The 19,695-nt window shown below is 30.1% G+C and overlaps 1 protein-coding gene across 1 annotated transcript in view; it reads right to left on the bottom strand.

The window, feature by feature from the left end:
- The window catches only part of LOC111395841 (protein TONNEAU 1a-like), an 11,314-nt gene extending 6,345 nt beyond the window's left edge, over positions 1-4,969 (bottom strand). Inside the window, exons 1-4 of the mRNA XM_023022029.1 lie at positions 4,751-4,969; positions 2,945-3,077; positions 2,254-2,342; positions 2,034-2,156 (exon numbers count right to left, since the gene is read on the bottom strand). Of these exons, the coding sequence (XP_022877797.1) occupies positions 2,034-2,156; positions 2,254-2,342; positions 2,945-3,077; positions 4,751-4,837 (432 nt within the window). The 5' untranslated portion in view covers positions 4,838-4,969. The remainder of the gene's footprint in view (positions 1-2,033; positions 2,157-2,253; positions 2,343-2,944; positions 3,078-4,750) is intronic.
- Positions 4,970-19,695: the final 14,726 nt, after the last annotated feature.

The raw sequence follows: 19,695 nt of genomic DNA, 5'->3' as shown, positions 1-19,695 counted from the left end.
ATGTCACGGATCGCAAGATCATGACTTGAGACTTGGCATGACACGGGAATGTCATGGCACAAGGTGGGAAAATGAGATAGACTTATGGCAAATAAGGTCTATGCTTCGGAGGTATATGGCGATGAGTGCGTCGCCAAATTCAGTGGGGGAGTGATTTACACCTCACGCGGTCGCGTTCGATCCGTTCCGGTAGCGATCGCAAGATAGCGCGGTTAACGCGTTTCAAAAGGACGGAACAGCTTGCGATAGGGGACGCAAGTAGATTCGGTAAAGGTCGCAGGTAAACTCGGGCTGGGAATGCATAGATGATTTTGGGGCAGAATGCAGGCTACCTAGATCGTGCAGTTTTTCAGGGCGTTAATGAGGTTTTTCTAAGTCCCGACCCAGCCATTTTGGGAGGAAAAATACTTGAACCTGCAGCCGGATATTTTGAGGATGCAAGTGGGCAACTTGCACAACTTGTCCACTTGTGGGCCACTTGCAAGCTAAGCACGAGTTGTATGCAAGCTAAGCACGAGTTGGCAAGGATAAATATCAACGGTGCAAGCTAGGCGCGAGTTGTATGCAAGCTAGGCGCGAGTTGTATGCAAGCTAGGCACGAGTTGGCGACAACTTGCAATGCAAGTTGTAATACCATCCACTTGAAGACAACTAAGAATGAGTTGGCAACAACCAAGCACGAGGTGGCGACAACCAAGCGCAAGTTGTAAAGTGGAAGGTTAAGGAGGTTAAAGTTTTTCTATAAATAGAGAGGTAGTCTCATATGTAAATGGGATGGAGTAGAGGTTAGAAAGTGTAGAGAATATAAGAGTGAAGAGAGTTTATTCATTAGAGAGATTGTAAAGTTTTTCCTTTCATTTATATAAAGAAAGTTTCCCCAATCCTTACTTGTTTTTCATATATCCTTTACTTCAAAATTCTCTTCTCAACGTGGGTATAATTTAGCCTTCTTGGTTAAATTATTTGTGGGCGTGGAAAGGCTGACTTAACGTTTCCTCGTGAGGTGCGGGAATTGTAGAACGTTAAGGCCGCACGGTTCTAGTTTGTTCGGGTGTAACGAAACTAGGCCCGTGACAAGTAGCTGTCTTGTTCAAGCTACGGATGTTATATGGAGGAGCGTGAAACCTAGCTATTGAAAGCTGCACAAGATAGGGGTAGGCTCGAATCAAGTCCCTAAGATTGTGGACCCCCGTGGCCCCCCCCCCCCCTTCCAAGCTGCAGTCATAATCTTGTAATTCAATCTCTTTGTCTCAAAATTGAAGCTGAGTGTCTTCAATGGAGGTCTTAAAATATAGCACACTTTTTTCCTCAATAAATTTATGTTGGAAAAATCATACCAACTTAATGCCTCCATTCTCCTCTTTTTTTTTACTTCTATGAACTTGAGGTCAAAACTGTTATTCCATGAATTTAACTCGGACTCAATTTATGGATGGAACTGTACTTCAAAACTGAAGGTTGCCTTGCATAAGTCAAATGTTGGGACTGCACGTCAAAAAACTCCATTCTTGTGATTGAGTTATTTCAAATCACGCAATAAGGGTACTTATTATAACAATTTATCATAACCTGCGACATTTTGCACAGAGAATACTTTAGCAAATTTAGGTGTTGTCCACACCAGCAGTACTTCTTAATACTGAGATGCAGGTTAAATAATTTAACATAGATATTAAAAAAATTTATACATCTACTACTAATAAACTAACATAAGCTAAGAATAAGCACTTCGACAAAAAAAAGGTCGAAAAGTAAAGCTGCAATGTTATGGATGGGATTACGCAGTGATATCAAGACTAAACATCTTTACCTCAGGCCTCTCCAAGAGATGCTTATTAATGGTCTAAACCAAATCACTGATTGACTTAAAAATTAATATGAGGGCAAATTACAATATCAATTTTCCATGCGGACTAAATGAATAGACATACAATAGCAAACACAAAAAAAATGACACGAAGTATTACTAAACTTGAAGTGATATGTCAACAACTTTACAGAGTTTAACATATAAAACAGTGAGTTTATCCAACCTCGTACTTCAGAAAGCCTTCGAGGACTCCCAAAAGCAAAGGAGCGCTGTCTCCATTCCTATCAAGATCATATCCATTCTTGATGCTAAATTCTTGCAACTCCGATTTCCAGGAATCCTTTGGCTGTAATTTCACACAGATATTTGACAAAAGAATATAGAATAAATAATAAAAGGACAAATTTTTTTTCCAAAATTGCAATAATATGTGCAGAAAATACCAAATTACACTCCGGCATGAAGACTTTCAATGTGTGGTTCAATTGAGCCCAATCCAAATATTCACATATCAATGCAGTTAGGAGCCTTCCTGTGTTAGCAAATAAATTGTTAGAAAAGTAAAATAAAGTAAATTAGCATTAGTAACCACATAACTCAACAACTTCTAAAAACTCGACATGCACCCATTGAACCATTGAAGTGTTAATAATTCAAATACAAATGTTCGAAATGCATATACCTATATCTTCTAGTCAATAGATAAAAACTCTAATTGGATAAGCAGAGCCATGCTACAGTCAATTGAAGATACAATATCAGTGTGTATAGATTTTAACATCAGCAGTACCATTTCCTATAGGGCTAAAGTGGAAAGATTATAACCTAGCATGTGTATAAATTTTGAGATTACTGAGCCTTGTTTAACAAACCATTATTTGAAAACATTTTTTTTTCTACATACTAATTTTCAACCACACATTCACACAATTAAAATTTTCTGCATGTGAACCCAAAATGTTTCCCTACTTTTTAACCATACATTCCCCTGAAAATCACTATTCAAAACATTGTTTTTCCCAAATAGTGGCAATCAAATAGGGGCTAAGAATATTTTCTATTGGAGCTAGTGCAGCAAGATTACACATTTTGAAAGTGAGCCGCGAAAGAGAAAATGAAAATTGAAAATCAAACCTGAAGGAGAGTTATGAAGTCGTCTTGCACGATCATTGCAGTTACCCAATAGTGCAGGAGGTAGACCTTCTTCTTTCTCAATTACCCTGTCCTCCTCTTCAATCGCTTCAAACACACTAGCTCTTAGCTCAGCCTAGTAAGCAAGAACAACAGAAAGGTCAATCAATATTTCAATAAACATCTAAATCCTGAAACCAACCATATGGGCAGGCTACAATAAGCTTTGGGTGTAACAATATACGTATATATCTATAGTTTTATCATAAAATACTTCAGTTGTCTGGATTTAGATTCTGGTTAATTTTTTAGTAAGTTTAACATAAAATTTAACTAACATGCATTTCCAAAAGAAGAATATACTGTACTAAAATCGATCAAATGTATAAGCAATCCAAATTTGAAAAATTTGCCAGTTTTACAATTACTCACTAGCATTAAATGCACTATTTCTTAATATTCTAGATTACATCAGCACAAACCCCAACAATAATGAATAGCACTTTATAACGAAATGAAAATTTCAAGGCATAGTAGAATCAATCATGTGCAAGCAACACTCCCAAGATACAACTACCACAAAAAATAAAGTAAAATAAAATAAAAAAACGTCCCAATACCATACCAATGTTACAAAATTTAATCTTACAAGCAACAATCAAGTTCTAAGCCGCGATAACTACCACCCAAATACACCACATTGCAGAATAGTTTAGATAATGCAGATATTTTGATTTAAAGCTCAAAAAAATTTAAAATTACAAGAAAAAAGATATACAATAAAAATAAGACCATTTGAGCCTTATAACATTCAGTAGAAGTCAAAATTACTATAATAACCATAACAGTGTACTCAAATACATATCTTGCAATCAATAAAAAATTGAAACTTATGTGATATGATTTAATCTAGTAAATATTTATGCAATTGCAACAGATATCTTCAATCATAAATACAAACTCTTTTTTCACTCTAAAGCAGTCAATAGTGCACTTTATTTGTTATAAATATGATCAAACTGATCAACCAAAAGTCTTCAATACCTTATATTGTTTACAGTGCATGAATTATAGCTAAAACCAAAAGCTACAAGCCTCAAATATTTACACAAACACATGGTATACACATGCACACAAAGTGAAGTTTCAGTGAAATCGTGTATTCCACAATTCTACATAAAAATTGGTTCTATCAATCACTTTTATCCTCAATTGGGTAAGAGTGTTTCGACAATTTTCTAATGATGTTTAAGTCTTACCCAATTGAGGAAAAAAGATTGATAGAAACAATTAGAAAAATGTAGAACCACTAATTTTTTACCTTCTAATTAACGAAATGTCCCATGTCCCCCAATTCAAACCGAGTCAATACCCAGGAGACAAGCCTGATTCATGCCAATACTTTACTGTTCCACATGACTGTTAAGAAGACGGAAACCCAGCCAAAAAATTAACCGAGACACATTCTACCAGTACATGCCTTCAAATTTCTTAATTCTCAATTCTCCCAAATTCAAATAGTAGTAGAAGCTAACACTTGGAAACAAAAGTACAATAGAAAAATACGAAATGTACGACACTACGTAGATGCAAAACCATCACGGAATTGAAAAACCCTATAAATTTCAAGGGAAAACAAAGGCTAGAAAACCCTAATTCCCTACAGAAATCAAAATTCCCTTGCATTCCAAAAAGCGGCTCGATCCATTACACATTCCTTTCAACATAAATACAAACCAATAAAGAAACACAGTTATAAAAAAATAAAAAATAATAAAAAAAAAAGGTAGAAGATGGGGAAATACTAACACGGATCTTAGCAAGAACACCCTTCTTCTCGAGTGTACGAGTAACCAGGGTTTTCAAATCCATCATTTCTCTGGTATAATCGTCCATATTTTATCCTCTTTTTCAGGTCCCAGTGATTTTGAATTTTGCTTTGGTTTGATTTGATGATCGTGTGCAATTGGAATGGACGCAAGTGAAATGGTGGAATGGCTAATGAATGGTAGAGTGGAGCAAATTCCTTAAAGATAAGTTTGATATCATTCTAATCACGCATTTTTTAATAAAATAATATTAAACGTAAATTCAAATTTTTTCCTCATTTTTTAACTACACATTCTCATCAATTCATTAATCCAAAATACATTTTTTTTTCAAAATAATACAGCTCACACACTTAAAATAAACTTTTTGAGTTGTTCTAAATTAGTCATATGGTTATTGAACTTTGCAAAAAGTGTTTACGAGGTCACTGTACTTTAAAAATCACCCAATTTATCACTGAATTTGACTATAAGAAAAAAGAATGTTAGGGGGAAATACAGCTTAATAGCCTAAATAAAAGGAAGATTTTCCAAATTAGTCTAAGAAATAAAAACATTTGAAAACTAGTCTCCAAACAATCAATTTTCCAAAAATACTCTTAAAAGAGAAATTGCAACCAAAGCCACTACAATGTCTAAAAACCTTCAAATAAGTCCCCAAAGAAATATAGATCAAAATTCCTTAATAAATTTAGATCCAAATATTATACAAAATTTTATTTACCTAAAAACTGCTACAGAAAACGAAATAATCTATTTGGAAGAAGATTTGAAAGACTTCTTTATAGAATATTTAGACCCAAAATTAAAAAATAAAAATGATTCTATAGATAATGAAGCAATCAAAATGGAAAAAGATATATATAAATTAATTCTTAATTTAAGAAAGAGAATTGAAAAATTAAATATAATTATTCAAGAAAAAACATTGGTAAAAAATAGTGAATTTTATAAATTCTATTGTGATATTTTAAATACTTATGAAGAATTTAATTGGCTCAAAAATAATAACCCCTCCGCTGCTCACTCCGATGAGATTGTATCAGAGCCATGTTACGAACCAAAAATCATGATGAATATAGTAGATGAAGAAAACATAATTGAAGAATTTTTGAAAAAAGTTGAAAAACATAAAAAACCTAGTTATCCTTATTTACCTAAGAATACCACAAATGAAAATTTTGGGGATATACATAAAAGATTAGAGAATTTAGAACATAATCTACAAATAGGAAATGCCCTATTAGATAAAAACCTTAGAGGAAAAGACAAGATTATAATTAATCCACCCCAAAATTTTAGGACAACACAAAAAGAAAATAATAAAGGAAAAAAGCATGAAGAAAAACAATATATGATTACAAATGTAGAAGAGATAGAACAAAAATTCTTAGAATCAACAGGTGAAGAGTATGAAGAATATAAAAAACAGTTAGAAGAATTAACTGAAAAAATGGAAAATATAAAAATGAATACTAATCCATCTTCAAGTCATGATATAAAGATAGAATTTAGTAGTGACGAAGAACAAGATTATCCTTATGGTACCCCAATACCTGATAAGGCTGATATTAATCAATATAGAAAAATACAGAAAATATATACTGAAAATGTAAGAAAACAATCCATAAAAGAAATAAACCCAATGAAATCTTATAATGAACCAATTCACACAACAGGAGTATGGTTAGATTTAGACTGTGTAGATAAAGATAAAGCTATTGAAACATGGATAAAAAGTACAGATTTAGCTATACAATTTAACAAATGGGAAACATATACAGCTTTTGAATTTATAGAACATACATTCAAAGGAATTGTGTCTGAATGGTGGAGAAAGTTACCAGAAATTATTAAAGGAAGGATAAAATATGGAACAAATAGAACTGATGTATTAGATAATAGAAATACTTTAAATGAACAAAACATACAGGAAATATTAAAAAGATTTGAAAAAATCTTAAGAACAGAATTCTTAGGAGATAGGTATGCTTCTAATGAAGAAGAAAGAAAACAAGATGAATATAACCAAGGAATGATTTTAATGGAAAATCTAAAGATATGTGATATGTGTGAGTTAGAAAGATATACATGTAAATTTGAAAAATTATACTATATACTTAATCAAGGAGACTATCAGAAAAATAAACCTATTTTAAGGTCTTATTTTACCAAGTTACCATTCCCATGGGGAATCAAGTTACTAAAAGAATATGAGAAATTACTACCTCTAGGAAAAGAAGAAGGAGTTGAAATAGATAGTCTTGGAAGTAGAATTGAATTTACAAGAATAATGATAGGAATGTGGTGTAGAGAAGCACTAGAAAATAAGAAAGCTTATAAAATAAGAAAAAATTCATTATGTTGTTATAAAGATAATGGCCAAGTTGAACAATTTGGATGCCATAAGAAGAAATATAAACCATATAAGAAATATAAAAGGAGATTCAAAAACTATAAAAAATTCAATAAAAGGAATTTTAAACCATATAAAAAATATTTCAAGAAAAGAAATTGGAAAAAGAAATTTAAACCAAGAAACATTAAAAAATATAGATATTTTATTTGTAATGAAGAAGGACATATTGCCCCCCAATGTCCTAAAAAGAAAGATAAACAAAATATAAAAACTCTTAGAATTTACGAAGAATTCCAAGAAGATAGTGATATAGATACAATTGAATATTTTGAAGATTTAAACAGTGAATGTAGTAGTATTTATGAATTAGATACATCTTCATCAGAAGAAGATTATGAAAAGATAGTATATATGAATCAGGAGATACAACAATCAGAAATAGAAATAGAAACAACTGAAGAAGTTGAAGATTCTATAGAAGGTATTAATCAAGAGATTACTTTTGATATTAAAAAATATGCAGGAATTACTAAAAAAATATTAGATCTACAGGAAAAAGACGTATTCCATCAAGGATTTTTAGGAATTTTACCAAGGGTAAATAAAACAATTGTAAGTATGAATTATAAAGAAATGTCTATCAACATAGAAGATACTATAGGAAAAGCAAGAATTCCTATAATCACAAAAGAATGGGTAAAACAAAAACTATCCAAAATCCCAGAAAATGTAAGAAACAAATTAAAATGTATTGAATTAGGAGGAGTCCAGATAATGGTAAAAGGATTTTTTAGAGAAGGTATGAATATACCAATAGAAATATACTGTATGGACAATAGAATCTTACAAGATCCTATAGATGCTCTATTAGGAACAGTTGTAGGAAATTTAGTCTATCAAAAGATAATATTTACAGTAAAACCAAATTATGCTATATCATTAAGTGATGAAAATATTGATCAAAGTTTCAATCTATATTATAGAATTGGAAATTTAAAGATGCTACGAAGAAGTAAGGCTATTAGTATAAGCATAAAATCAATTTTTGCTTTTAGTACTAGCCATCATCACAATTTAAGAAAAATAACTGATAACATAATAATACATAAAGATTTTGAGGAATTAGCACAATACATACCTCCTAGGAAATATCAAGAACATGAAGTAACTATACCAGAACAGATAATGCTTGATTTTCATAAACAAGCAAAAGAAATTAATTCTGAAGGAAAATTAATAAGAAGAAATAGTGTCAGCTTAGAAGGAGACAATCTTATTGCAAGATTTCCCTCTAGACAAGACTCTAGGATAAGCAAACTTAAAAATCCAAGTATTACTGAACCATCAAGTTCACAATATTACATTAAGACAAGATATGTAAACCAAGAAGGATTTAAGAAAAATCTTCTCGTCCTTATAGATACTGGAGCAGATGAAAGTCATGTAAATGCCAAGTTTGTTAATCATCTAATAGACTTTGAGATACCAGAACCATATATATTTAAGGATTATTTAGGAAATAATCTTGAAATAAGAAAATATGTTAAATTTCCTCTTATATTTGTAGGAGAGGATCAGAAAGAATATACCAAAGAAATAATTCTATATAAAGATGAATTATATGGAGTAGATTGTTCACCTATTCTACTAGGAATGAACTTTCTTGAGAAATATAGTCCTTATAAAATCTGCCAATGATATTTGAAAATAACAGTTGACGATAATCCAATTATCATTCCAAGAATAGATAAAAATATGAAATCATTGTTATCATGGAAAGAATAATAAGTACTAATCCCATGAGTCCATATATTGAAATTATACTCAATATAAAAGATTATTGTAGAATTAAATTTCACGCTTACTTAGATACAGGAAGTACAATAAGCCTTTGCTTACCAAATGTACTGCCATCTGAATACTGAAAATATAATTCAAAGAAAGTAGTAACTGCTACAACAGCAGGTGGAAATAAGGTAATATACAGCAAGTATGCTACTCAAGTACCTTTTCTAATTTCTTTTAGAGAAGTATTTGTTGATACAATATATATGTCAACCACAATAGGATGTGATATTTTATTAGGACAAAATTTCCTATTAAAATATGCACCATTTACACAATATATTGATAAGTATATGTTCACAACACCTTGTGCACATAAAATATTTACACCAAAAATAAATAAAGCTATTACAATTGCATATAACGATATAAACCATCAGAGTTCTTCAACCCAGCGTGGTGGATGTTGGAGTACAGAAAAATTTAAATCAGTTACAGTCTTAAAAATGACAACAGAAAATAGGTTAGAAAAATTGAAAAAAGAAATCTCTGAAACATATTCTGAATATCCATTAGAAAAATGGAATACAGATAAAGTAAAGGCAAAGATAGAATTAATTAATCCAGATACTATAGTAAGGGTCAAACCTATGAAATATAGTGTTGATGATCAAAAAGAATTTAAAAATCAGATAAAAGAATTGCTAGAAGCCAGATTGATTAGGCCAAGTAAAAGGCCACATAGCAGTCCAGCCTTTATGGTTAGAAAACACAATGAGATAAAAAGAAGAAAAGCCAGAATTGTAATAAACTACAAAAAATTAAATGAAGTTACCAAGTTTGATGGATACTACTTGCCAAATAAGGATACCCTTATTAAACAAGTACAGAACAAAAAGATATTTTCAAAATTTGATTGTAAGTCAGGGTTTTGGCAAATCATGCTTACAGAAGAAAGTAAATCTCTAACGGCGAGATAGATAAAACAGAAATAGAATTCTTAGGATTATTTATAAAAGAAGGAGAATTGCAATTGCAATCCCATATTGGAGAAAAGCTTTAAGAATTTCCTGAAGAAATCAAAGATAAAAAACAATTACAAAACTTCCTCGGTATATTAAATTATGCTGAAGGATTCATTGAAAATTGTGCCAAATTGAAAAATTATTTTCTTCCAAAATTAAGAAAAAATATAATGTGGTCTTGGGAAGAGCAAGATTGTGAAAATATAAGAAAGGTAAAAGAAGAATTAAAGGTATTGCCTAAACTTGTAATACCCCAAGAAGAAGATTTTTTTATCTTGGAAACTGATGCTTCAGATTACTACTGGGGAGCAGTGCTAAAAGTTCAAAAAAATCATAAAGAATATAAATGTGGAAAAGATTGTTCTTGCCCTGAGATACTTACAGGTTATACATCAGGGACATTCAAAGAAGTTGAAACAAGATATGAGACGAATAGAAAAGAACTTATTGCTGTAAAAAGGGGAGTTAAAAAATATGAAGATTATTTATTACCAAAGAAGTTCTTGATTAGAATTGATAATACTCAAGTTAAAGTATTTTTGAAAAATAATGTTGATCCATCTGTGACTAATAGATATATAATTAGGATACAGATTTGGTTTTCATACTTCAAATTTGATATTGAATATATTAAAGGAAAAGCTAACTTTCTTCCTGATTATCTTAGCAGGGATGGAGCTAGAACAATTAAGGACGAAAGTCCAGATACTTGAGATAAAAGTTTCCTATTTGGAAACTCAAATTCAAAATATTCAAGATAGCCTTCGAAGCAAAAATATAGCCCTTGAGGCAGAGGTTACTTGTACCAAGACTAGTATCCCTTCGCAGGGACTTGTAAATACTAGCGCTCTCCCCGAGGATAAAGGGAAAGAAAAGAAGGTAATAGGAACCCCTTCACAGGGAATACTTAAACCTATTACTGGTAATAGAGATATTCAAGATATCAAAAGAGAAGGTAGCTCTTCACAGAGCCAAACTCAATCTAAACTTTCTATTGAAAGGATAGATCCCAAAGATATTGTCAAGATATGCCATGAAGCAAAAATGCCCAAAAAAGATAATTATGAAGAAGTAACACTCTTTATTGTTATTTTTAATATTCTATCAGACTGGTATCTGGAGATTGGGAAGTGGATGAAGACTCTCCACTATTCGAAATATAACAAGATAAACTTTTATCCAAGAGCACCAGCCAACTGGGTTCGAAATTGCTTTGAAATAGGAAATATACTTTGTATATATCCTAGTAAAGATCTCAAGGAGACAGCTCAGCTTCCAGTCAATATTAAGAAAGCTGTTAAAAGATATACTGAAGTTGTTAAAACAACAAATATATATATCAGATTCCATTCAGCAACAATGGAATGGGATCCTGCCCTTGAATATATGCATCCATCGTTCCATGTGATCAAAATGGGACTAACAAATCAGCATTTTTTACCAGCCAATTAAAAGGTTGTTAAAAATGGATATCAAGATATTCTAAATATGATGCCCTAAGGCGAGCAAAAGGGTATAAAGAGATATTTGAACATGTAACTCAGATAATTACTGAGAAAGAAAAAATATGGGTTTATCCATCTGAAGATCATATTATCTACTCCAATGCAAGAATGGATACCAAAGAAGAAGATATTTGTTATCTTGATCATTTATTATCTGCAATTATATCCAACCAAGTGCAAGGATCAGAAGATATGGCTAAGGAATTATGCAAATTACTTTGGAATTACAGTGATCACCATTGTGAATACTGTGTTGTTGAAGATATGAGTCAAGCATCCCTTAATGACGAAGAATTCCCTGCAGAATTCTTTGATTCGAAAATGGAGAAGTGATGGTGACTAAAGTAGCCCTTTATCACTACTTTAATAAAGAAATTTATTAAAGAAAAACTATGGCTACTAGAAGACAGAAGATAATACAAGAAAAGTCTCTATAATTGTAACTACTCCACCAATAGTTACAAGTGGCAGACAAAATTAAAAGATAAGGCATCTACTTTCAAAAGAAGTGGTCCACCCAACAAGAAGACAATGAAGAATTCGGTGGAGATAAGATGTCCTAGCTACCCAACAAAGAAAAAAGGAAAACACCTGTCCAAGATAAGATTCCAAAATCTCCTATAAAAGGGGGCGTGAAGAAAGGAGGAGAGGAGCTCGAAATACCTTGAAATAACTTCTCTTAAACACATTTGAAAGAAATCTTTTGTAATCTGATTACACTACTTGTATTCAGAAAAAATATTAGATAGCTTGAAGATTGGAAAGCGTGTAATAAGGTAATCACTTATGGAGTTCTAAACTTCATAAGGTGAGTACCAAAGGTATGTAAATATAGTTTGTAAGCATGTACAATTTCAGTTCATGAATATTAAAGTAAAGTTTGTTATGTTCAAACAAAGCTTACATAAAAGGATTTCGTTAAATTTCTCATGATTCCTCAGCAGTACAGATAGAGATTTTAAAAGATTTTCAAAACTTTGATTTTGAATAGATGTTAGCCATGCCAAAGTACCCGTATTTGATGAATGGTTAGGGGAAAAAGGCAGCCTTCTAACAAAAAATTGTAGCACCTTGTGTGTGAGTTATCTTTTAAAATTTCGTTCCAAGTAGGAACTTGATTCTGAAAAGAGTTTGGATAGAGGTGAAAACAGAGACTCTGGATACTGTGAGATAGCGTCTGTGGAAACACGGCTAGTTCTCTAGAATGAGAAGTGCAACCTTAATTGAAAAACCTTTTGCGGAAGCAGTTGTGGACCCAAATGATTTCAAAACATTTTAAATCTTTACTTGATTCAGAAGATTGATTAAGTACATGCAAAGCATCTATAAGAGCATACTGGAGGGAAAGCCTGTTTATTTCCAATTGATTACCGTAAGTTATTTATTTTTACATGCTTATACTTTAATCATTTTCATGAACAATTCACAAGCATCCACTTCCACTACTGATAATGGTAATAATCTTATTTTATTTTTAGATGAAAAAGATGTTTCGTTCTTACTTAAACTAGATAAAAAATCTGATGATATATTTCCTGTTGGTAGAGAAAAAATAGAAGAAATATACAGAGATATAGATTATAATTGTATAAATAATATAGGATTTGATCCTGTAGGAACTAGTAGAGAAATAAGAAAAGTATAAGATATTATAACTAAACATACAAGTATACAAGAAGAAATCTCAGAAGGATTATTTAAAGGATACATAACTAAGAGAGGTCAACCTATAATCTTTGAAGAACTATTAAAATATAAAGAATATTTAAAGGTGTTCAAAAGATTTAAAAATATAGATATAGGACCTGATTGATGATTCTTTAAAAATATAAGATAGAAATTGTAAATAATTTCATTAAGGGCAATATAGTACTTTTGATAAGGAATGCTATTGTGAAAAATAGGAGGAAATTACCAGCCATTTTCAAAGTTGTCCCGAATGTTAGGGCATATTTGATTTACTTCCAATTCCTTGGATGTTTTTCATTTTTCACTTTTGTTGGTGTTTAATAAGCATTATTTCTTGGCAATTGGAATTCCATTTTTGCACACAGTGATCATTTCTTGCTTTTCATTGAATTTGTTTTCCCACAAAACAAATTCTATAAATTATTGTAAAAAAATATTTTCCTTTAATTGACAATTTTCATCTAAAACAAAACTAAATGAACACCAAAAGATAGATAATTTTCTTAAATTTTATCTTTTTTGGCAATGAAAATAATTTTCATCCCCAATACCAATAAAATATATCCCTTTAATTATCAAATTTTAAGTAAAACAAAGTCAAACAAAAACCAAAAAAATACTTTTATTTGAACATTTTTCGCGTGAAAAATTATACCAATCAAACACGATAATTTACAATTCTCAGGAAACCAATTTCTAGACAATTTAATTCCCTGGAATATTTTTTCAATTCAATTCAATTCCATCTTTGCAATCAAATGGACCTTAGATTAGGAAAATATGTTCTAAATGGAGAGAATAAAGAAACCATGAGATGAGGGGACATTGTGGACACATTCCTAAATGTTATGAAATGATTTTTTTTTTTTTGGGTTGTCAATTTGATCGACTATTTCGTCAATTGGATTTTTATTAGGATCTTATGAATGGTGAACTACTTCTACTATGATAATTTTTATGGAACTCATTGATTATATGTAAGTGAATTTTAAAATTGAAGATGATCTACAAGTGTAAGCTTTAGTTAGAGCACATGATTAGTTTAGATTTTGTCATTTTAGTAAAGGATATTAATGTAGATACACAAGAAAGATATAGTGGATTAGAATATCACTTTGAGGTGATTTATAAAATTATAAATAGATAAGATTGTTATTGGTATGGTGGAGTTTGAGCATTTATTTTTGGATTAGTTGTAGGGAGTTATATAACTAAATTTCATTTTCCAGCTTTTTATAATGTCAGACACTATGAGGACAAGTTTAAAAGAGAGGCTATCAACTATGATTGATTAATTAAAGGAGAATTGGATAATTATTATTTTTCATGAAATTGACATATAAGAACTAGACACTAATGACGATAATTGAGGTTATATATGATATTGAAATATTTCAAGTACGTACCTATTGTGATGAAATTCGTGAAAGAATGTTATTCGGTCTTAGTGTTTAACCATTGTAATAGAAAAGGGATTTGATTAGACAAGAGTTCAAATCATAATGTATGATGAAGTTTGTGGAGAATATGGAAACTAGTATCATGAATTTCAAATGGGGGAATAGCTGAATTTTTTTGAGATATGGTAACTTGAAAAGTTGAGAATATTATATATTGCTTTTTGAAATGTTATTTAAAACTTGGGTCTAATGGTTTCATGATCGAGTTCGCAATGGATTTATCTAGAACTTAGGAATGTATTGTTTATTTCTAAGGCTTTGTAAGTAGATATCAAATTTAACTTATGCGTTAAAATTACTAGTGAAGTTAAAGAGTGGTCAACTTAGAAAAGCCAAATAAGATGCAATATGAAAGAATGATTTGTATCTAGTTCAAGACTGCTAGAAAAAAGTATTCATCATGGATGTTTTATGCCTTTTATGTGTTCAATCTCTAGTTGATTGAATTTCGAGGTTGAAATTCTTTGAAGGAGGTAATATTGTTACATCCCATTTTATACTAGTTAGAACTTAATATTATTTATTCAAAGTCAAAAGTTAGACTAGTCAAAGTCAATTATGGACTTAATGGAATAAATTGTTTTACTGGGGCTTATTTTATATTTTAGATACTTGAGGATTTATAATGGACATCATTTAAATTGGAGGATTTATTTTATAAATATGGAAAGTTTAATGACCAGATTTTATACAAAACATAAAAGGAAGGACTTGAATAGCAAATATGGGAGTTAGGAGGACAAGTGTCATTGTAGAGGCCGTTTCTTCATTTTCTATTCATATATACACATACATCCAGAATGCTGAAACGAGAAAAAGAAGTAGAGAAAAATCAGCTAGTAGTTGGGTTGGAATTTAAATTTAAATAAAGAAACCGAAAGGCAAGTGAGGAATTGTGAATTAATGATTTGTTTGGTACCTGCATATGTATAGTGATTGAAATTATTAAAAAGGGGACATACCTAATTACATAGCTTGATGCAAGTGTGGGAAGTAGTAATCTGATGAAGGAAAGAGATGAAATTATGTTTAATTGGAATTAGAATTTAGCCTATATGTGGCAAGCTTTTTATTTAGTTATTTTATTATTACAACAGCAAAATGAAAAGGGACGGGATTGAAAGTGTAAATTCAAGGGGTTGGAAGGCAGTATGTGCAATTGTAGTAGGTAAATGAACGTGGAAGAATAACATATTCTGTAAATAAATCAGATCCATAAATAGAAATATGTCCTGCTATATGGAAATTAAAAAGGGAATAAAGGGATTGCATAAGGAATGGATTAATTTGTGTATAGGAGTTGTATATCTACAAGGTAGTGATTTAAAAAAAAAAATAGTATAGTAATTTAATAGATTTGATTATGTACGGTGATTAGTTGATAAATCATTAAAGGGAATAAAGGTTGGAGGAAGTGGTGATGTAAGAGTAAATATGGAAGTTGAGAAGTTAAGTGGTGGATTTGTATTAATTTAATTGTTAGGTTTTAATTCAAGAAATTCTATCGTTATTTCATGTAGGGATGTGGAATCTTGGAAAGGCTCGTCAATTTCATCAGATTTCTATCCATGATGTATGAGTGGAAAAATCTAAAATATTTTCAAGTATTGATAAATTAATCATACTATTACATTATGTGCATTTATATGTTCGATTACATGATTGTTTTGAAAATATTCTTTCACTATGATATTTGTGGAATTCAAATATTAGATATGAAAATATTTGTGATTTGGAATGTGTGATATGTGATATGTGATACTGGGATCGACTAGAAGAGTGCCCATGATTATATACTTTTTCTAGTTCATAGAGGGACATTGGTAGTGTTCTATCCTACACGGAAGGGTCTTGACTTGACATTGGTCATAACCGTGTACATATAGTTCACAGAGGGGTCTTAAACTTGTTCTAAAATTGATTATTGGAAAACCTTTTACAAAGTTCAGTAACGAATTAAATAATTTTTAAAGTTTAACGATCTCATGGAAACATTTTGCAAAGTTCAGCGATAAATTGAATGATTTTTAAAGTTCAGTGATTCCATAAAAACATTTTACAATATTCAGTGGCTATTTGGGTAATTCACTCCTCACATGGTGGATAAAAAATACCACAGTTGTCTCATGTGACATGAAATTGAAAATTTGTTACGTAAAACGACTATCGATAGTTCTCAATATGTATAACATTATTTGCCCAAATATATAGGTCTTGTTGATCCACATTATTTTCAAAATACATTTTTTTCTTTTTTTTTAATCACACATTTTTCAATAAAATAATACTACATGTAAATCTAAATTTTTCCTAATTTTTTAATCACACATTCTCCATCAATTTGCTATTTCAAAATGCTTTTTTAGTTATTAAATAAAAAAAAGGCTCAAACATGCTCACGAGTGGATCAAGTTTGGCTTAGTCTATGTTTTATTAATGCAATTTATAAACAGTCAGTTAACAATTTATTCACATATTTTTTTGGATTTACAAGTACTATCCATATATTTATACTTTAATTCCTATTTCGTTTAGTTAAAAATCAGAGTTTCAATATATTTTGATAAGAATTGATGAAATATGTGATTGAAAAGTTGATATAGTTTGTGGATCTTATGATGAAGTCACTTTTGTTATATATTTTTAATAGATTTTGATAAAAATTAATGAAATTTGTTGTTGAAAAGTTTGAGTCTCATAAAACTGTAGGCAAGATTAATTGTTGGCTTTGATTTGAGATTATCTCAGAAAAATCTTTGTTGTACATCAACATTTAAATAATTTTTTACAATTTACTGGATGATGAAATGTCAAAAAGAAAGTGAGGAAGTATTTTTTTTAATTGATGAGATTTTGACTCAATCAAATCTTGTCACATCATCTGTTAGTAAACAAATCTATAAATTGTGATATATATATATGTAACATAACCATTAATCTTAGACCAAATAAGGGCAAAATATATGGTTAAAAATGAGTTTAGAAAATGAGGATCAACTAGATAGTTAATTTATTAATAATCTGTTTATAAATAGAATTTAAAGTTATAAGTACTAGACTGTACGACTCTACTTATAATACTTTTATCAATGATGTATTTAAGTACTTGTTTGGTAGGGATTTTGTTAATTGATTTTTTGACCGTTTCAAAAATGACGACTGAAATAATGAAATAACAATAAAAAATTTGATTTTAATTGAGTTTTAAACTGTACCAAACATGCTCTAAGATAACCAAAGAATGCATCTGATATGTTTGCATTTGGAGCTTCATAATTCCAATCGACTAACTGTGATAGTAAATGCGGTGAAAATTGCATTGTATAATTGACGTGAGACGGTAGCAAGTCGGTCGATCTCTACACAACACAACATTAATGGGAATTTCAAATAAAGCGTGAAGTCCCAAGTAGAATGCTCTTCCATTGATCGGCTTGTCAAATGTTAAGAGTTTAGTTGTAAAATCAACCAACAGCATCCATCCAATCTCGTCATCATTTCCCTTTCTTAAAAAATTATTATGCCCCTGTTTGACCTCATTAGAATTAGAATTTATTTTTTTCTCTTTTTTTATTAATCACATATTTTTAATGAAATAATATTAAACATAATTCCAAATTTTTTTAACTACACATTCTTCATAAAATTGATATTTCAACTATTAAAATTTCAAATAATGGCGGCTAAACAAGGGCTATAAGAGTTGGTTGTTTTGTGGATATCGGATAATAAACTCACTCAGTGATTGAGTTGAGTTTTTGGGCATGGAGAATGAACGCCATGATCTTGTCTTGTATATTTACGCCCCTATTTGACCACCACTAAAATGAAATTTTTGGGTAAAACGAACTTTGAAGTAGTGATTTTTTGGAAAATATGCAGTTAAGGCTTTGTATTTTAACCATTTTTTCAAAATTCTATTTTTCTCATACTTATTTTCAACACATATTCTTGAGTAAAATATTCTTTATGTAAACTTAAAGTTTTTTGATTTTTTAACTATACATTCTTCAAATATTTTACTATTCAAAAACTCATTCTACCCAAAAAAAAAAAATAAAAATTCAAAGAGGGACTAAAAAGTAGGAATAAATTTTGAATTTACGTGCAAAATATTTTATTATAAGAATTTGTGATTGAAAATAAATTTGAAAAAAAATTCTATTTTAATGATTGTCAAATGGGGACTAAATAACGCAACATAGAGAGATTCATTCTTCATTCGAAACATTTCTTAGTTCCCACACTTTTGATTTAAATTAAAGTGAATCACAAATTTTATCAATTTTTATTGATATTTATTAAAAATTTGATTTTAATCTCCACCATAAGAGACTTAGAGTTTGTTTGACATGATTTTTGCTTTTACTTTCGTCCACTACAAGAGATTTAGAATTCATTTGGCATGACTTTTACTTTTACTTTTGTTTTCTATAGACAAGCTTTTCAAGAAAGCTACTTTTATTTTTGTTGGAAAACTAATTTTTAAAAGAATTTTATATTCCAGAAGTGTTTTTAGAGAAAAGTAACATTGGATTAGCTTCCATTAAAAGTTCTTCTAGCTAAAATAAGTAATTTCATAAAATTAGTAAAACAGGTCCAAAAACAGTTTTTAAGTCTCAAAAACTCATTTTAACTTTTCAAAAATCCATTCCAAACGGTCCTTTAATAATCAAAATCACAGCAACATTATAGAGAAGTCGTTGGGCAAAATTCACAAGCGTGCAAGATTGTTAACAAGTAATAGAATTTATTAGTTGAGTTATCGTCCCAAGAGAAATAAATGAATACTATAGTTTATTGGTTTCTATCAAATTCGATGTTGATAGTACAAAAGAGATGTGATATTTGTGATTATTCTAATTAAATTAAGTCATTAATAATGTAAAGGATTGATTTTATCAAATAATGAGATAAACGTATTGAATTTTAAAATTCATCCATTAATTTCTATATTGAATTCTTGACTTAAGTAAGCAAGTGTTATTCAAATATTGATGACAATCGATAATAATCCATTAATATCTAATATTTCATTTCAAAATATATTTTACCTATTCTTAGCCCGACCATATTCCTAATCCGAATTCATATACAAAGAA

Source organism: Olea europaea, chromosome 6 (assembly GCF_002742605.1).
Source record: "Olea europaea var. sylvestris chromosome 6, O_europaea_v1, whole genome shotgun sequence".
Classification (NCBI taxonomy): Eukaryota; Viridiplantae; Streptophyta; class Magnoliopsida; order Lamiales; family Oleaceae; genus Olea; species Olea europaea.
This window is presented reverse-complemented; position numbering and strand designations above follow the sequence as displayed.